Source organism: Tupaia chinensis, unplaced genomic scaffold (assembly GCF_000334495.1).
Source record: "Tupaia chinensis unplaced genomic scaffold, TupChi_1.0 Scaffold143795_1, whole genome shotgun sequence".
Taxonomy (NCBI): Eukaryota; Metazoa; Chordata; class Mammalia; order Scandentia; family Tupaiidae; genus Tupaia; species Tupaia belangeri.
Window position 1 is genome coordinate 535,895 of NW_006203645.1, and position 12,830 is coordinate 548,724.

The 12,830-nt window shown below is 38.0% G+C and overlaps 1 protein-coding gene across 1 annotated transcript in view; it reads left to right on the top strand.

Annotated features, from left to right (window-relative positions):
- The window catches only part of ERP44 (endoplasmic reticulum protein 44), a 95,504-nt gene that overhangs the window by 53,766 nt on the left and 28,908 nt on the right, over nt 1-12,830 (top strand). The window contains exons 6-8 of the mRNA XM_014582767.1: nt 828-943; nt 4,855-4,912; nt 7,394-7,510. Of these exons, the coding sequence (XP_014438253.1) occupies nt 828-943; nt 4,855-4,912; nt 7,394-7,510 (291 nt within the window). The remainder of the gene's footprint in view (nt 1-827; nt 944-4,854; nt 4,913-7,393; nt 7,511-12,830) is intronic.

Consider the following 12,830-nt stretch of genomic DNA (forward strand, 5'->3'; position numbering starts at 1 on the left):
TTTCACTGTAGGGCGCATGTGCTCGCCAGACAGACAGAGAGAGACATAGAGACAGAAAGCGAGAAATCACCCCCCAGGGGGGATGGTCACGCCGCAATCCCTTCTCCTCCATTCTCCTCGCGGGATCTGGGGCACGCACACACACGCGCACAGCGTGAGTTTTAAGCCACCGGGTCCGGGACACGAACCACGGTCGACTACGTGGGAGTCCAGCGACATAGCCATTACGCTAACTGCTGGTTCCCAATAGTTATCTGTTTCTTGATATTTTAAAGTGATAGACATGTTTATAATAACATTTTAGTAGTTAATTTTTTTATAACTATTTTATTTTTTATTTATTCATTAATTGATTTTTCAATTTGACCAGAGAGAGACAGATGGTGAGAGAGAAAGAGAGCGGAAGTGAGAAAGCAAGCCACCAGGTCCAGGACTCGAACCCCGGTTGGCCATGTGGGAGTGTCCAACGCCTTAACCACCACGCCACCTGCTGGTCCCAGTAGTTAATTTTTTAAAACATTTATGTATCAATCTATCTGTCTGTCTATTTGTTGTGGTTTTCAAGCCACCGGGTCCAGGACTCTGACCGTGTTTGGCCATGTGGGAATCCAGTGCCCAACCACCATGCCACCTACCAGCCCAAGATCACTTTTAATACAGTGTATTCTTTAATGATTAGATGTGAAAAGCTTATATAAGCACTTATAGTCATCATCTGGAGATGGTTGCATATTACCTGGAGCTTTAGAACCAGAATAAGCAGTAAATGAAATAGCATGTTTATAGAATTATATATATTTGAAAGTAATTAGATATCTCCTTTACAGCGCAGCAAAAGAAATATTATTGGATATTTTGAGCAGAAAGATTCAGACCACTACAGAGTTTTTGAAAGAGTAGCAAATATTTTGCACGATGACTGTGCCTTCCTTTCTGCATTTGGGTAAGTATCTTAATTGAGAGTGTGTTAGTGGGTCAGCTTGACTGCTGTATTAAATTCTTATTGTATCTTGCCTTTCTTTTTATTCCTACATTTTTCATATTGATCCTTGATTTTTTGTCTAACTAGTGAAAAAACTTCAGCCTCTCTTAAGATTTTACCTCCATTGCTCTAGTTAAACTTCTCTCTGTGCAGTCACAAAATGACTTTTACTTTTTTAAAGTTTTTGCCACAGGGTATGTGTGCTTGCTGGAGAGAGACAGAGAGAAGGAAAGTCAGAAATTACCCTTCCCGTGGGGGCTGGCCACACCACAGTCCCTTCTTCTCCATTCTCCTCTCAGGATTTTAGGTATGCATGCAAAACATGCACCTGGCATGAGTTTCAATCTTCAAGCTGCCGGGTCTGGGGCTTGAACCACTGTTAGCCATGTGGGAGTCCAGTGCCTTTTTTTTTTTTAAGAGAGATTTTTTTTCCCAAAGGGCACATGCATTTGCTGGAGAGACAGAAGCAGAGTGAGAAAAAGTGAGAAATTCCCCTTTAGGGGGAATGGCCACATTGCACTTTCTTCTCCACCATTCTTCTCAGGATTTTTGGCACACATGCCTGGCAAGAATTTCAAGTCTCTGGGTCCAGGACTCAATCCACGGTCACCAATGGGGAAGTCTAGCACCTTACCCACTACGCTACCTGCTGGCCCCACACAGAATGACTTTTTAATGACCAAATCCAGTGTCTTTTTTCATCTTAACCCTTATCAATTTCTCTGATGGATATGACACTGAACTGCCCTATTCTTTCTCTGCTTTGTTTGCACTTAATTTAAACTGAGTCACTCTGGTTTGACCCTTATTTTTCTGACTCTCACTTTATCTCCTGTTTATCCTTTCTCAAAATGGAATAATTTTTATGATTTTGTCCTTACTCCTTTCTTCTTGTTGGGCATTATCTCAACTATCTTTGACTTCTATGCAATTTATTTGTCTTTTAAATTTTTTTTTTGAGAGATTTTTGCTATAGGACGCTTGTGCTCACCAGACAGACAGAGAGAGACATAGAGACAGAAAGCGAGAAATCACCCCCCAGGGGGGATGGTCACACCGCAATCCCTTCTCCTCCATTCTCCTCTCGGGATCTTAGGTACGCACGCACATGCGCCTGGGGTGAGTTTTAAGCCACCGGATCCAGGACATGAACCGCGGTCGACTGCGTGGGAGTCTAGCGAGATAGCCATTACACTAACTGCTGGTTCCCTAAATTTTTTTTTTTTTAAGGTGTTTGCCATAGGGCCCAAGTGCTTGCCAGAGAGAGACTGTACGAAGGAAAGTGAGAACTCATGCCCCAAAGGGGGATGGCCATAACTTAATCCTTTCTCTTCCATTCTCCTCTTGGGATTTTGGGCACACACGCACACATACCCAGTGTTATTTCCTAGCTGCTAAGTCCAAGACTTGAACCATGGTCAGCCATGTGGAAATCTAGTTCCTTAACCACCATACCACCTGCTGGCCCCATTATTTCTCTTTTTTTATTGACTTATCATACTGTTATGTTCAATTGTCATTGCTATCTTGAGTAGAACCAGATACCTGGCATATTCTGTCCTCTCCATTTTGTGACCTTTGTTCTTTGTTGGTTAAATGCTTTTGTAGATTTTGTTTGCGTGTTTGTATGTGTTTTACTGTAAGAATTAGCAGTATGTACAGAGTAAATGAGGTGAAACACTTCCTCCGGCCCCACACTATTCATTAGTGCTCTCCAGCCAACCATGCCTTGGCTATTTTTTTGGAGAGGTTTTTGCTATAGGACGCATGTACTCGCCAGAAAGACAGAGAGAGACAGAGAGATAGAAAGCGAGAAATCATCCCCCAGGGGGGATGGCCACATCGCAATCCCTTCTCCTCCATTCTCCTCTTGGGATCTTGGGCACGCACGCACATGCACCCGGTGTGAGTTTAAGCCACTGAGTCCAGGACTCAAACCGCGGTTGACTACATGGTGGTTCAGCAACATAGCCATTACGCTAACTGCTGGTCCCAGCCTTGGCTATTTCTTAAAGCCTGTACGCACACTTCAGGAACGGTCTTTGCTCTTTCATTTCTATATTTGGAAGTGTTTCTCCCAGAAGTCATTTCATCAGAATGTCCTTTCTTGATGACCTTATATAAAGTAGCAGTACTATCCTGAAACTTGTCATTCTTTATGTGCTAACTTAGCAAGTTTTTATTGTTGTTGGATTTTTTCTTCTTGTTTTTTTTTTTTTTTTTTTTTTTTTTTTTTTTTACCATCTGAAATAAATATACCTACTTGTTAGTCTTTCTTCACCAAAATCCAAGTTCTGTGAGAGGGGGTTTTGTTAATTTTATTCACTACTATATGAAGGAGAGTCTTCAAAAAAAAATCATGGAAAACATGTGTTATGAAAAACCGTGTGTGAAACACATTGGGCATGTGTGCATGTGCATACTTGTCTAATAGCCTGAGAGAAGAATGGAGGAACCTCTCTCTGTCTCTTTGGTGAGCACACATGCCCTATGACAAAATTACAAAGAAAAAAAAGAAAAAGAGAAAAAACTATGCATAGATTTTAAAATTTTTTTGCACCAAAATAAACTTCCTGAAATTCCATTTTTCCATGAACTTTTTTTTTTTTTTTTTTAAATAGAGATTTTTGCCTTAGGATGTGTGAACTTGCTGGAGAAACAGACAGTGAAGGGGAAAGTGAGAAATCACCACTCAGGGAAGATGGTCACATTGCAGTCTCTTCTCCTCCATTCTCCTGGAATCTTGGGCATGCACAGACACATGCCAGCATTGTTTTAAGCCACCGGGTCTGGGACTTGAACCACAATTGGCCATATGGGAATCCAGTGACAAAACCACTACACTATCTGCTGGCCTCTCCATGACCTTTCAGAAGTATCGTCATATACCCAGGGCCAAGATGATGCCTGTTACAAAAGAAGCATCTAGTTATTAAATGCATAAATAAATGAATGAAGCATATTCTCGTTTTCTTGCATTTTTGTTTCCAGTCATCAGTCTAGGTTGTACTCATTGTGTTTATCTCCTAGACTACACTAGTTAGAAAGTGGAGATAGGTGCCAGCAGGTTACATAGTGGTTAAGGTGCTGGATACTCCCACATGGCCGACCACTGTTCGAGTCCCACACCTGGCGGCTTGCTTTCTCACTTTCTCTCTCTCTTCCTCTCTCTGGTCAAATTAAAATAAATGAATAAATAAAATTAAATAATCTTTAAAAAATTTTAAAAAAGAAAGTGGAGATAAAGCAATGTTTAAGTAGTCTCAAAGTAATTTAGAAAGAGACAAATTTACCCCCTTGATTTAGAATTTATTGTAAAAGTCATATGCTAAATGTTTTTGAGGACCCATTATATGCCAGATACTATACTAGGTATAAGAAACAACAGTGAGCAGATAAAAAATTGTTTATTTATAGAGTTATATTTTAGTGATGGAGGTTATTTCTCTCTTACCTGTTTTTTAGAAGTTCTGTTCTCAATAAGTAAGAAATAGAAAATCCATAGTAGAGTCTGACTTAAAAGCACATAATATGTATTGTTAGTCTGTGTGATCAAATCAGTGGCCTTGAACATAGTTGCCAGAAAGATATCTGGATCCAAAAATAGTTTAATCTAAACTTATTAAATACTAGTCACAAAAATAGCTAACTAAAATTTTCTCAAATTTTTTTTCCCTTTAAGTATGTGCTCTTGTTGATATTACGTAGCCTTATAAATAGGGAAGGTGATGGACAAGTAAGTATGTATTTTAGCTCTTGATAATCCATACATTTCAAAATAACTAGTTAATTCTGCTCACTCAGGAATATTACAGGTATTGTTTTTCTTCTAAAAAATATATTATTACTTTTTTTTTTTTCCTTCTTGTTAGAGATGTTTCAAAACCAGAAAGATATAGTGGAGACAACATAATTTACAAACCACCAGGGGTAAGTTGCTGTTTCTTGGTGCACGTGATAAGCTATGATTTAAATATATGTGCAGTATAGTTTATAGTTCTATATATGTTAATGTTCATAGAATTTTAGAACATAAAGGAACCTGAAGCATAATCTTGTGTAAGTTTGAACCTTTCAAAATGAAGAAGGAGCTATAGAGGTCTAAAAATCACACAGGCATTTAGCAGCAGAGCAGGGATTGTAATCTCCTAAATCTTGGACCTTTTCTTTTTTTTGGAGAGGTTTTTGCTATAGGGAGTGTGCGCTTGCGAGAAAGACAGAGACAGAGAGACAGCAAGAAATCACCCTCGAGTAGGGATGGCCATGACATAATCCCTTCTCTTCCATTCTCCTCTAGGGATCTTGGACATTCACGCACACGTGCCGAGTGTGAATTTAAGCCACTGGGCCATTACACTAACTGCTGGTCTCAACCTCGGGCCTTTTCTAAGAGAGGCTCTGTTTTCAGTCTGGGAGCAAATTCAAAAAATGTTTTAGTGTTCCATGCACATCACTCCTACCTGAATCATACTTAGCCATAGGGCGGGCGCCACCACGCCCCTACCTGAATCATACTTAGCCAAGCTCTCAATTCCTCTGTGGCATAAGTTTACCTGGTTATTTGTCATATAATTAGGAGCATCTAAGTTGTTTTTTTTTATTTTTTGTAGAGGTTGTCGCCATAGGATGTGTGCACTTGCCAGAAAGACAGAGACAGACAGAAAGTGAGAAATCACCCCCCAGGGGGAATGGCCACGCCACAATCCCTCCTCCTCTATTCTCCTCTTGGGATCTTGGGGACGCACTCACACACGCCCGGCGTGAGTTTAAGTCACTGGGTCTGGGACTCAAACTGCTTTTGACTACATGGGAGTCCAGCGACATAGCCATTATGCTAACTGCTGGTCCCAGGAGCATCTAAGTTGTTTTTAATCCTTGAGCTAAGAAGTTTTAAGTGTATCTAAACGTAGAATTAGCTTATAGGCTCTGATGGTGGTAGTCATAACTGAGAGGGGAAAAATGTGTAGTATGTGTTATCCCAAACTGACCTGAGGATTCGTCTTCAAATTTTTGCAAATTTTTCATTGCAAGATTTTTATACATATAAAAGTAGAAATCTATGAATATTTTTCAATTCACAGTTTTCTTCTTAATGTTATTGTATTTACAATGTTTTGACACAATAAACTTTTAAATTTTTATGTATTCGGATGAAGGAATTTTTTTGCTTAGAATGCTTACTTCCTTGGGACCAGCAGATAGCATAATGGTTACATTGTTGGACTCCAACATGGTTGACTAGAGTTCGAGTCCTGGACCTAACGGCTTAAAACTCACACAGGCGTGGGTGTGTGTGTGCCCAAAATCTTGAGAGGAGAATGGAGGAGAAGGAATTGCAGTGTGGCCATCCCCCTGAGGAGTGATTTCTTGCTTTCTGTTTCTCGGTCTCTTGTGTCTAGTGAGCACACACGCCCTATAGTAAAAATCTCTCTCTAAAAAAATAAAAGAAAAAGAATGCTTACTTCCTCTTCAGAATTCACATAGGTGTTTACCTATTTTTTTTTTTTCTGCAAGAACATTTTCTTGGTAGTAGTGTGCATAGTGTGTTTATCTCTGGATTATCAAAATCCAATACAGTGTCTCCCACTGTAGCGTGGTTGTTCCAAGCATGTGCTTTTGAATCAGAATTTCTGGGTTTGAATGCTTAATTTGCCAATTTCTTAGATACATTACTCTAAAAATGTTTTTAGCTTCTCTGTGCATCTGTTTCTTCATTAGTAAAAGTAGGGAGTGGTAATACCGTACTATACCTGCTATGTAGGGATGTTGGGAAGGATTATGTGAATCAACACACAAAGTGCCCATAACTGTGCTTAGGCATAGTAAGTTTACTCAGTTACCTTTAGGTATTATATTTATTCACCATTTTATAAATATTGATTTTCGAGTGAATGTACTGGGTCCTCAGAAAAGTCATGATGTATTTTTTCATAGAAAAACATTAAAAAATATGTCATGACTTTCTCAAAGACCTAATAGAGACAGACTTGTAGGTAATTTGTAGTAGAGATAGCCATCCTTTAGATCTGTGTAGCATCTTGACATAGTAGTTTTCAAGTTTTTTTCATTCTCCATATTATTTTTAACATTTTCACCTCTATGGAATAGCTAACTTAATTTACTTAGGTAGTTATTTCCACATTACTTATATACCTTTGGTAAAGATACTGATAAATAGTTAATTGACCTAAATCCAAGGAAAAGCAGAAGGCCTAGGCATCACAGATTGGATTGTCAGGTCCCTGGTAATTATAGAATTATCAGCTTTTTGCCCTTTGTCAGAATGTTCATGTTTTATGTTTTTTTTTTTTTTAACTCCTATAGATTTTTTGGGTTTATAGATGGATTTAAGAATGTACTTTTGCCATATAGGTTATATTTGTTTACTTTCCCCCCCTGTTTTTATAACAGCATTCTGCTCCAGATATGGTATATCTGGGATCCATGACAAATTTTGATGTGACTTACAATTGGATTCAAGATAAATGCGTTCCTCTTGTCCGAGAAATAACATTTGAAAATGGAGAGGTATGTCTTTCTAGTGTGTGTTGTTATTTTTAATTTACATGTCTGAAAGAGCAAGCTGCTTTTACCTATCTTACTACTTTTTAATGTGGAGTTTAATGCATAGTAATAAAAATCATATAGTGACTGTAACTATAGATCATAGCCACTTCTATAACACCAGCCAGTGCTACCCCAGAACTCCTTTGTTAGAGGTCCAGTAATAACAATAGTTCCCCATAGCCTTGGAGTTTGAAAATACCTCATGATTCTGATATGCACTTGTTGGTTGAGGAGCCTTGTTTAAATGAATGTCCTTTAGAAGCAATGCTTTGCAGATTTTAATTTCAATTAATTGTATATGGCAAACAGTCCTTTGCCACTGAAAGGGTTTTATGCTTTCTCTTCATTCTAAAAGAAAGGAGTCGTATTTTTCTTTTTTTATTGTAAGTAATGAAAGTAGTTATCAGTGTTCAGGTAACTTACCTCAGCCATCCTGTGCACCTGAAATAAAGTCCATTAAAATTACCCTAAAAACACAAGACAAAAACCTAAGAGGTTGGAGGAGCATATACAAAAAGTGATGTCTGTGAAGACCTCTCTGTTTGCTCTTCCATATGTGAAACACATTTTTCATTTCAGTTCTTTCATTTTTAGAATGCATAGTCTAAGAATGCAAGTTTAAAAAAACTTTTTGTATGCATACATACTTCAAAGAATTATAAATGTATAGATCAGATTTTAAATTAACAGCTCAAGGACCAGCAACTGGCATGGTGGTTGAGGGGGCTAGAAATGGCAGACCACGGTTTGAGTCTCAGACCCGGCAGCTTGCTTTCTCACTTTCCTTCTCTCTCTGTCTCTCTCCCTGGTCAACTTAAAAAAAAGTCAAGAATTAATATAATGACAATGAATAAAATAAAATTAAATAATTCTTTTAAAAAAATTTACAGCTCAGAAAATTTATTCATGTTAAAACCTCCATATACTACCTAGTCATGGTATTATGGACTGAATGTTTGTGTATCCCTAGATTCATATGTTGAAATCCTAATCCCCAGTGTGATATTAGGAGGTACAGCTTTTGGAAGGTGATTTATTCATGAGGATGGGAGTTCTCAGGAATGGTATTAACATATTTATAAAAGACACCCTAGAGCACTCTAGTTCTCTTTTTGCCATGTGGGGATACAGTGCCGTCTGCATTCTGAGAGGTAGCACTCACTAGAACTTGACTGTGCTGGCATTGTAATTTTGGATTTCCAGTCTCCAGAACTGTAAAATATAAATTTTTGTTGCTTATAAGACACCTAGTCTGCGGTACTTTCTTATAGCAGAACAAACTAATAACAAGGGTGGCATTTTAAAATTTTTTACAGAAAAGTAAAGGGCCAAATATTAAACATTTTAGACTTTGGAGTTCATATAATCTCTGTTATACCTACGTAACTTTGTAGTCATAGCACACACACAAAAAAACCAAAACAACTTTAGATGATACATAAATGAATGCAGCTGTGTTCTAATAAAGCTTTATTTCTGAACCCATAAAATCCTCACATCATAAAGTAGTAAAAAAAGAAAAAATCCCAATATTTAAGAATGTAGAGACTAGAGGTCAGCAGGTAGCATAGAGATTAAGACACTGGATTCCCACATTGTCAGCCATGGTTCGAGTCCTGTACCCAGTGGCTGGAAAATCATGCCAGACGTCTGTGTGTTTGTGTCCAAAATCCCAGGAGGGGAATAGAGGAGAAGGGATTTCAGGGTAGCCATGTCCCATAGGGGGTGATTTCTCACTGTCTCTCTCTCTCTTTCTCTCTCTCTGGTAAGAACAGGTACCTTATGGCCAAAAAAAAAAAAAAAAAAAGTGTAAAGGCTATATCCTTAGCTTATGACCATACAAAATATGTAGTTAATCAGGTGTGGCCCATGGGTATAATTTGCTGATCCCTAAGGTAGGTCAAGAGTAGACTATTTCCAGAACCGCTTACCTTTCTTTTCAGTCGTTATCCCATTTACTGTCTTCATAATCACTACTGATTTTGAATAGGACTATCTGAAATGTTGCTTATTTTGAACCTAAGTGGAATCAGCATCTGGCTTCTTTCATTCAACTTTATACTTGCAGGATTTGTTTATATTGCACGAAGCTGCAGTTTCATACTGAATATAATTTTTATATGACTATACCACAATTTATTCATTCTACTGTTGATGGACATTTAGATTGTTTCCAACTTTAGTCTACTGTTAATAATGGTGCTGTGAATATTCTTTCTCATATCTGTGTTTTGATAAATATATGCATACATTTCCATTAAGTACAGTTAGCCCTCTGTGTTTGTTGTTCTGCATCCACAGAATCATTTCACTGCAGAACCAAAATACTAGAAAAACATTGGTTGCATCTGTACTGAACACGTAGACTTAAAAAATATTATTCCCTAAACAATGCAGTATAACAACTATTGACATAGCCTTTACATTATGTATTAGGTATTATAAGTAATCTAGAGATGGTTTAAAGTTTAGGAGGACATATGTAGGTTATATGTACATACTATGCCATTTTATATAAGGACCTGCACATCTGCAGATTTTGGTATCTGAGAGGGGTTTGAGAATCAATCCCCCACAGATATTGAGGGATGACTATATATACCTGTTAGGATTGCTGAGTCATAGCCCATAAATGTTCAACTGTAGCAGATGATACCAAACGATTTTCCAAAGTGGCTGTAGCAATTTACATTCCTACCAGTAGTATATCAAAGTTTATATTGCTCCACATCCTTACTCGATATTGGCCATTTCGATTTTTACCTATTTTGGTATGTGTAGTAGACTCTCACTGCAGTTTTAATTTGCATTTCCCTGGTAACCAGTGAAATTGAGCACAGTCAGTTGCCTCTTTTAGAAATGTAGATGGCCCTGGGCGGAAATGCAGCCTCAAATGCCAGGCTTAGATGTTCTGGGTTTCCTTCTATCCCAGTATTGCCCCATAATTCTTTGCTGCTTTTTTGTTTTCTTTTGTTTTATTTTTAAACTCTTAGATGTCTTCAAAGAGGTGTTTTTAAAATGTTTTTTCAACTTTTTAAATTTTCTCAAAAATTGGTTCAAATTATAGCCACCCTTACTCCATAATGCAGTTTTAAGCACAGTAGTTTAACCTAGTTGTGAAACAAAACCAGCAAAACTTGGAGTTCCTTAAAAAGGAATGTAATTTTATTTCAGGTTTTTGCCATAGGGTACGTGCCCTCAACAGAGAGAGACAGAGAGAAAGTAGGAAATCAACCCCCAGGGGGGAATGGCCATGACACATTCCCTTCTCTTCCAGTCTCTTCTTGGGATTTTGAGTACACACATATACATACCCAGTGTGATTTTCAAGCCATTGGGTCCGGGACCCCAACCATAAGAAGCCGTGTGGGAGATAGTACCTTAACTTACATCACACCACCTGCCTACCCCAAGGAATATAATCTTAATTTGATCCCTTCTATTATTAAGTTGTATAGTCTCAGTGATTTAAGATTTAGGGACAATATATGCATGCTTTTTAAGATTCTCTGAAACTCTTCCTGAATCTTTCCAGTGGCTTTGAGATCTTGAATCTTATTGTTGCTTTCCCTATATCCTTAACTTTTAGAACTAGCCAACCATAATACTCTGTGGCCCCTTTCTTTCTTTTCTCTCTTTTTTTTTTCTTTGAGAGGTTTTTCACTATAGGGCGCCTGTGCTCGACAGACAGACAGAGACATAGAGACAGAAAGCAAGAAATCACCCCCCAGGGGGGATGGTCATGCCGCAATCCCTTCTCCTCCATTCTCCTCTCGGGATCTTGGGCACGGACGCACACGTGCCCGGCATGAGTTTTAAGCCACCGGGTCTGGGACGTGAACCGCGGTCGACTACGTGGGAGTCCAGCGACATAACCATTACGCTAACTGCTGGTTCCCGGGCCCCTTTCTTTCTTGAGAAAGCACTTCTCTTGGGTGTATTTTTTTGTCTATACCCATTGGCATTTCCAGATTACAGGTTTTTCTAGTACTTAGACTGGACTATATATGGCCCGAAGGAAACCCTGGGAACTTGGGTTCCTAAGTTCCTAGCCAGTCTGCCTTCTTTCCCTTACTTTTTCAGAGCCTTATATAATATCCTAAATTTTTAGCTGTACTTCACGGGTAGGGGAAAGTATGTCTACTCCATCTTTCTGGAAACATGCTATACCAATAGCATCTAAAACTTTTTATAAAATTCTTTTAGCTAATTTTAATTTTTTTAAATGTGCATTTTAGCCCATAAAAAGATAAGTTAGTGTTTTTATGTCAACCTGGAATATTATCGGTGTACTTTTCCTGCCATAAAATAATAGTTTAGCTTTGTAAGTTTGTTGCAGCAATTTCAGATCAAATTTGTGAGTGGGCATATGACATACTCTGATCTGTTTGCTCGGGCAGATCACTAAGTATCTTAAATATTGTATTAGGTTGTTGGAAAAGTCATGGTGCATTTTTACATAGAAAATATGTCATGACTTTTTCAGTGAATCCATAGATTAACTCTATGCTGAGTAACTCGTGAAAAGATGATCAGTGCTGCCAGGATCCAGACTAACATGTCAGAATACCCCTGGGACGTGCTGCTTGTCATTTATAATAACTGTTTCTCAAGTCAGTTGGGGTTCTAAGAATAATTTCTCATGACATGTGACTAATATGTTTTTAAACTAGAAAGCTTAACTCTCACAAACTTACCAGGCTGTGTTGCGCTAGATATAATCTTATGTAACAATGCCATATTTTGAAATATTTTGGAATTCTGAATCATGGAAAATAATTGAATGAAAATTGTAACACAGCTCTTTGTGGAAGTTCTTCTTTTTGCTTAAAAAAAGTAGCCGTGCTGAGTTTTCTATTTTATTTTCTTCTTAAAGTTCTGTGATTCTACTCTTTCTCCTACTTTTCTAGAATTGCTGAGAGTTACTGTAACATTTTAATTTTCATGCAGCACTTGGTGTTTTATGGCCAATCCTAGTGGCCAGAATATTATTTTTTATTATGATGATGATATTCAATAATATCTTATTTCGTGTGTTGTTTCAAAATCATTTCCAAGGTAGATACAGGGGTCTTCAGGAAGTTCATGGAAAGTGTGTATTGCGAAAAAACTATATATGGATTTTAAAATTGTTTTGCACCAAAATAAACTTGTACTTTTTTCTTTTTTCTTTTTTTTTTTTTTTTTTTTTTGAGAGGTTTTTGCTATAGGGCGTGTGTGCTCTCCAGAAAGACAGAGAGACAGGGGGATAGAAAGCAAGAAATCACCCCCTGGGGGGATG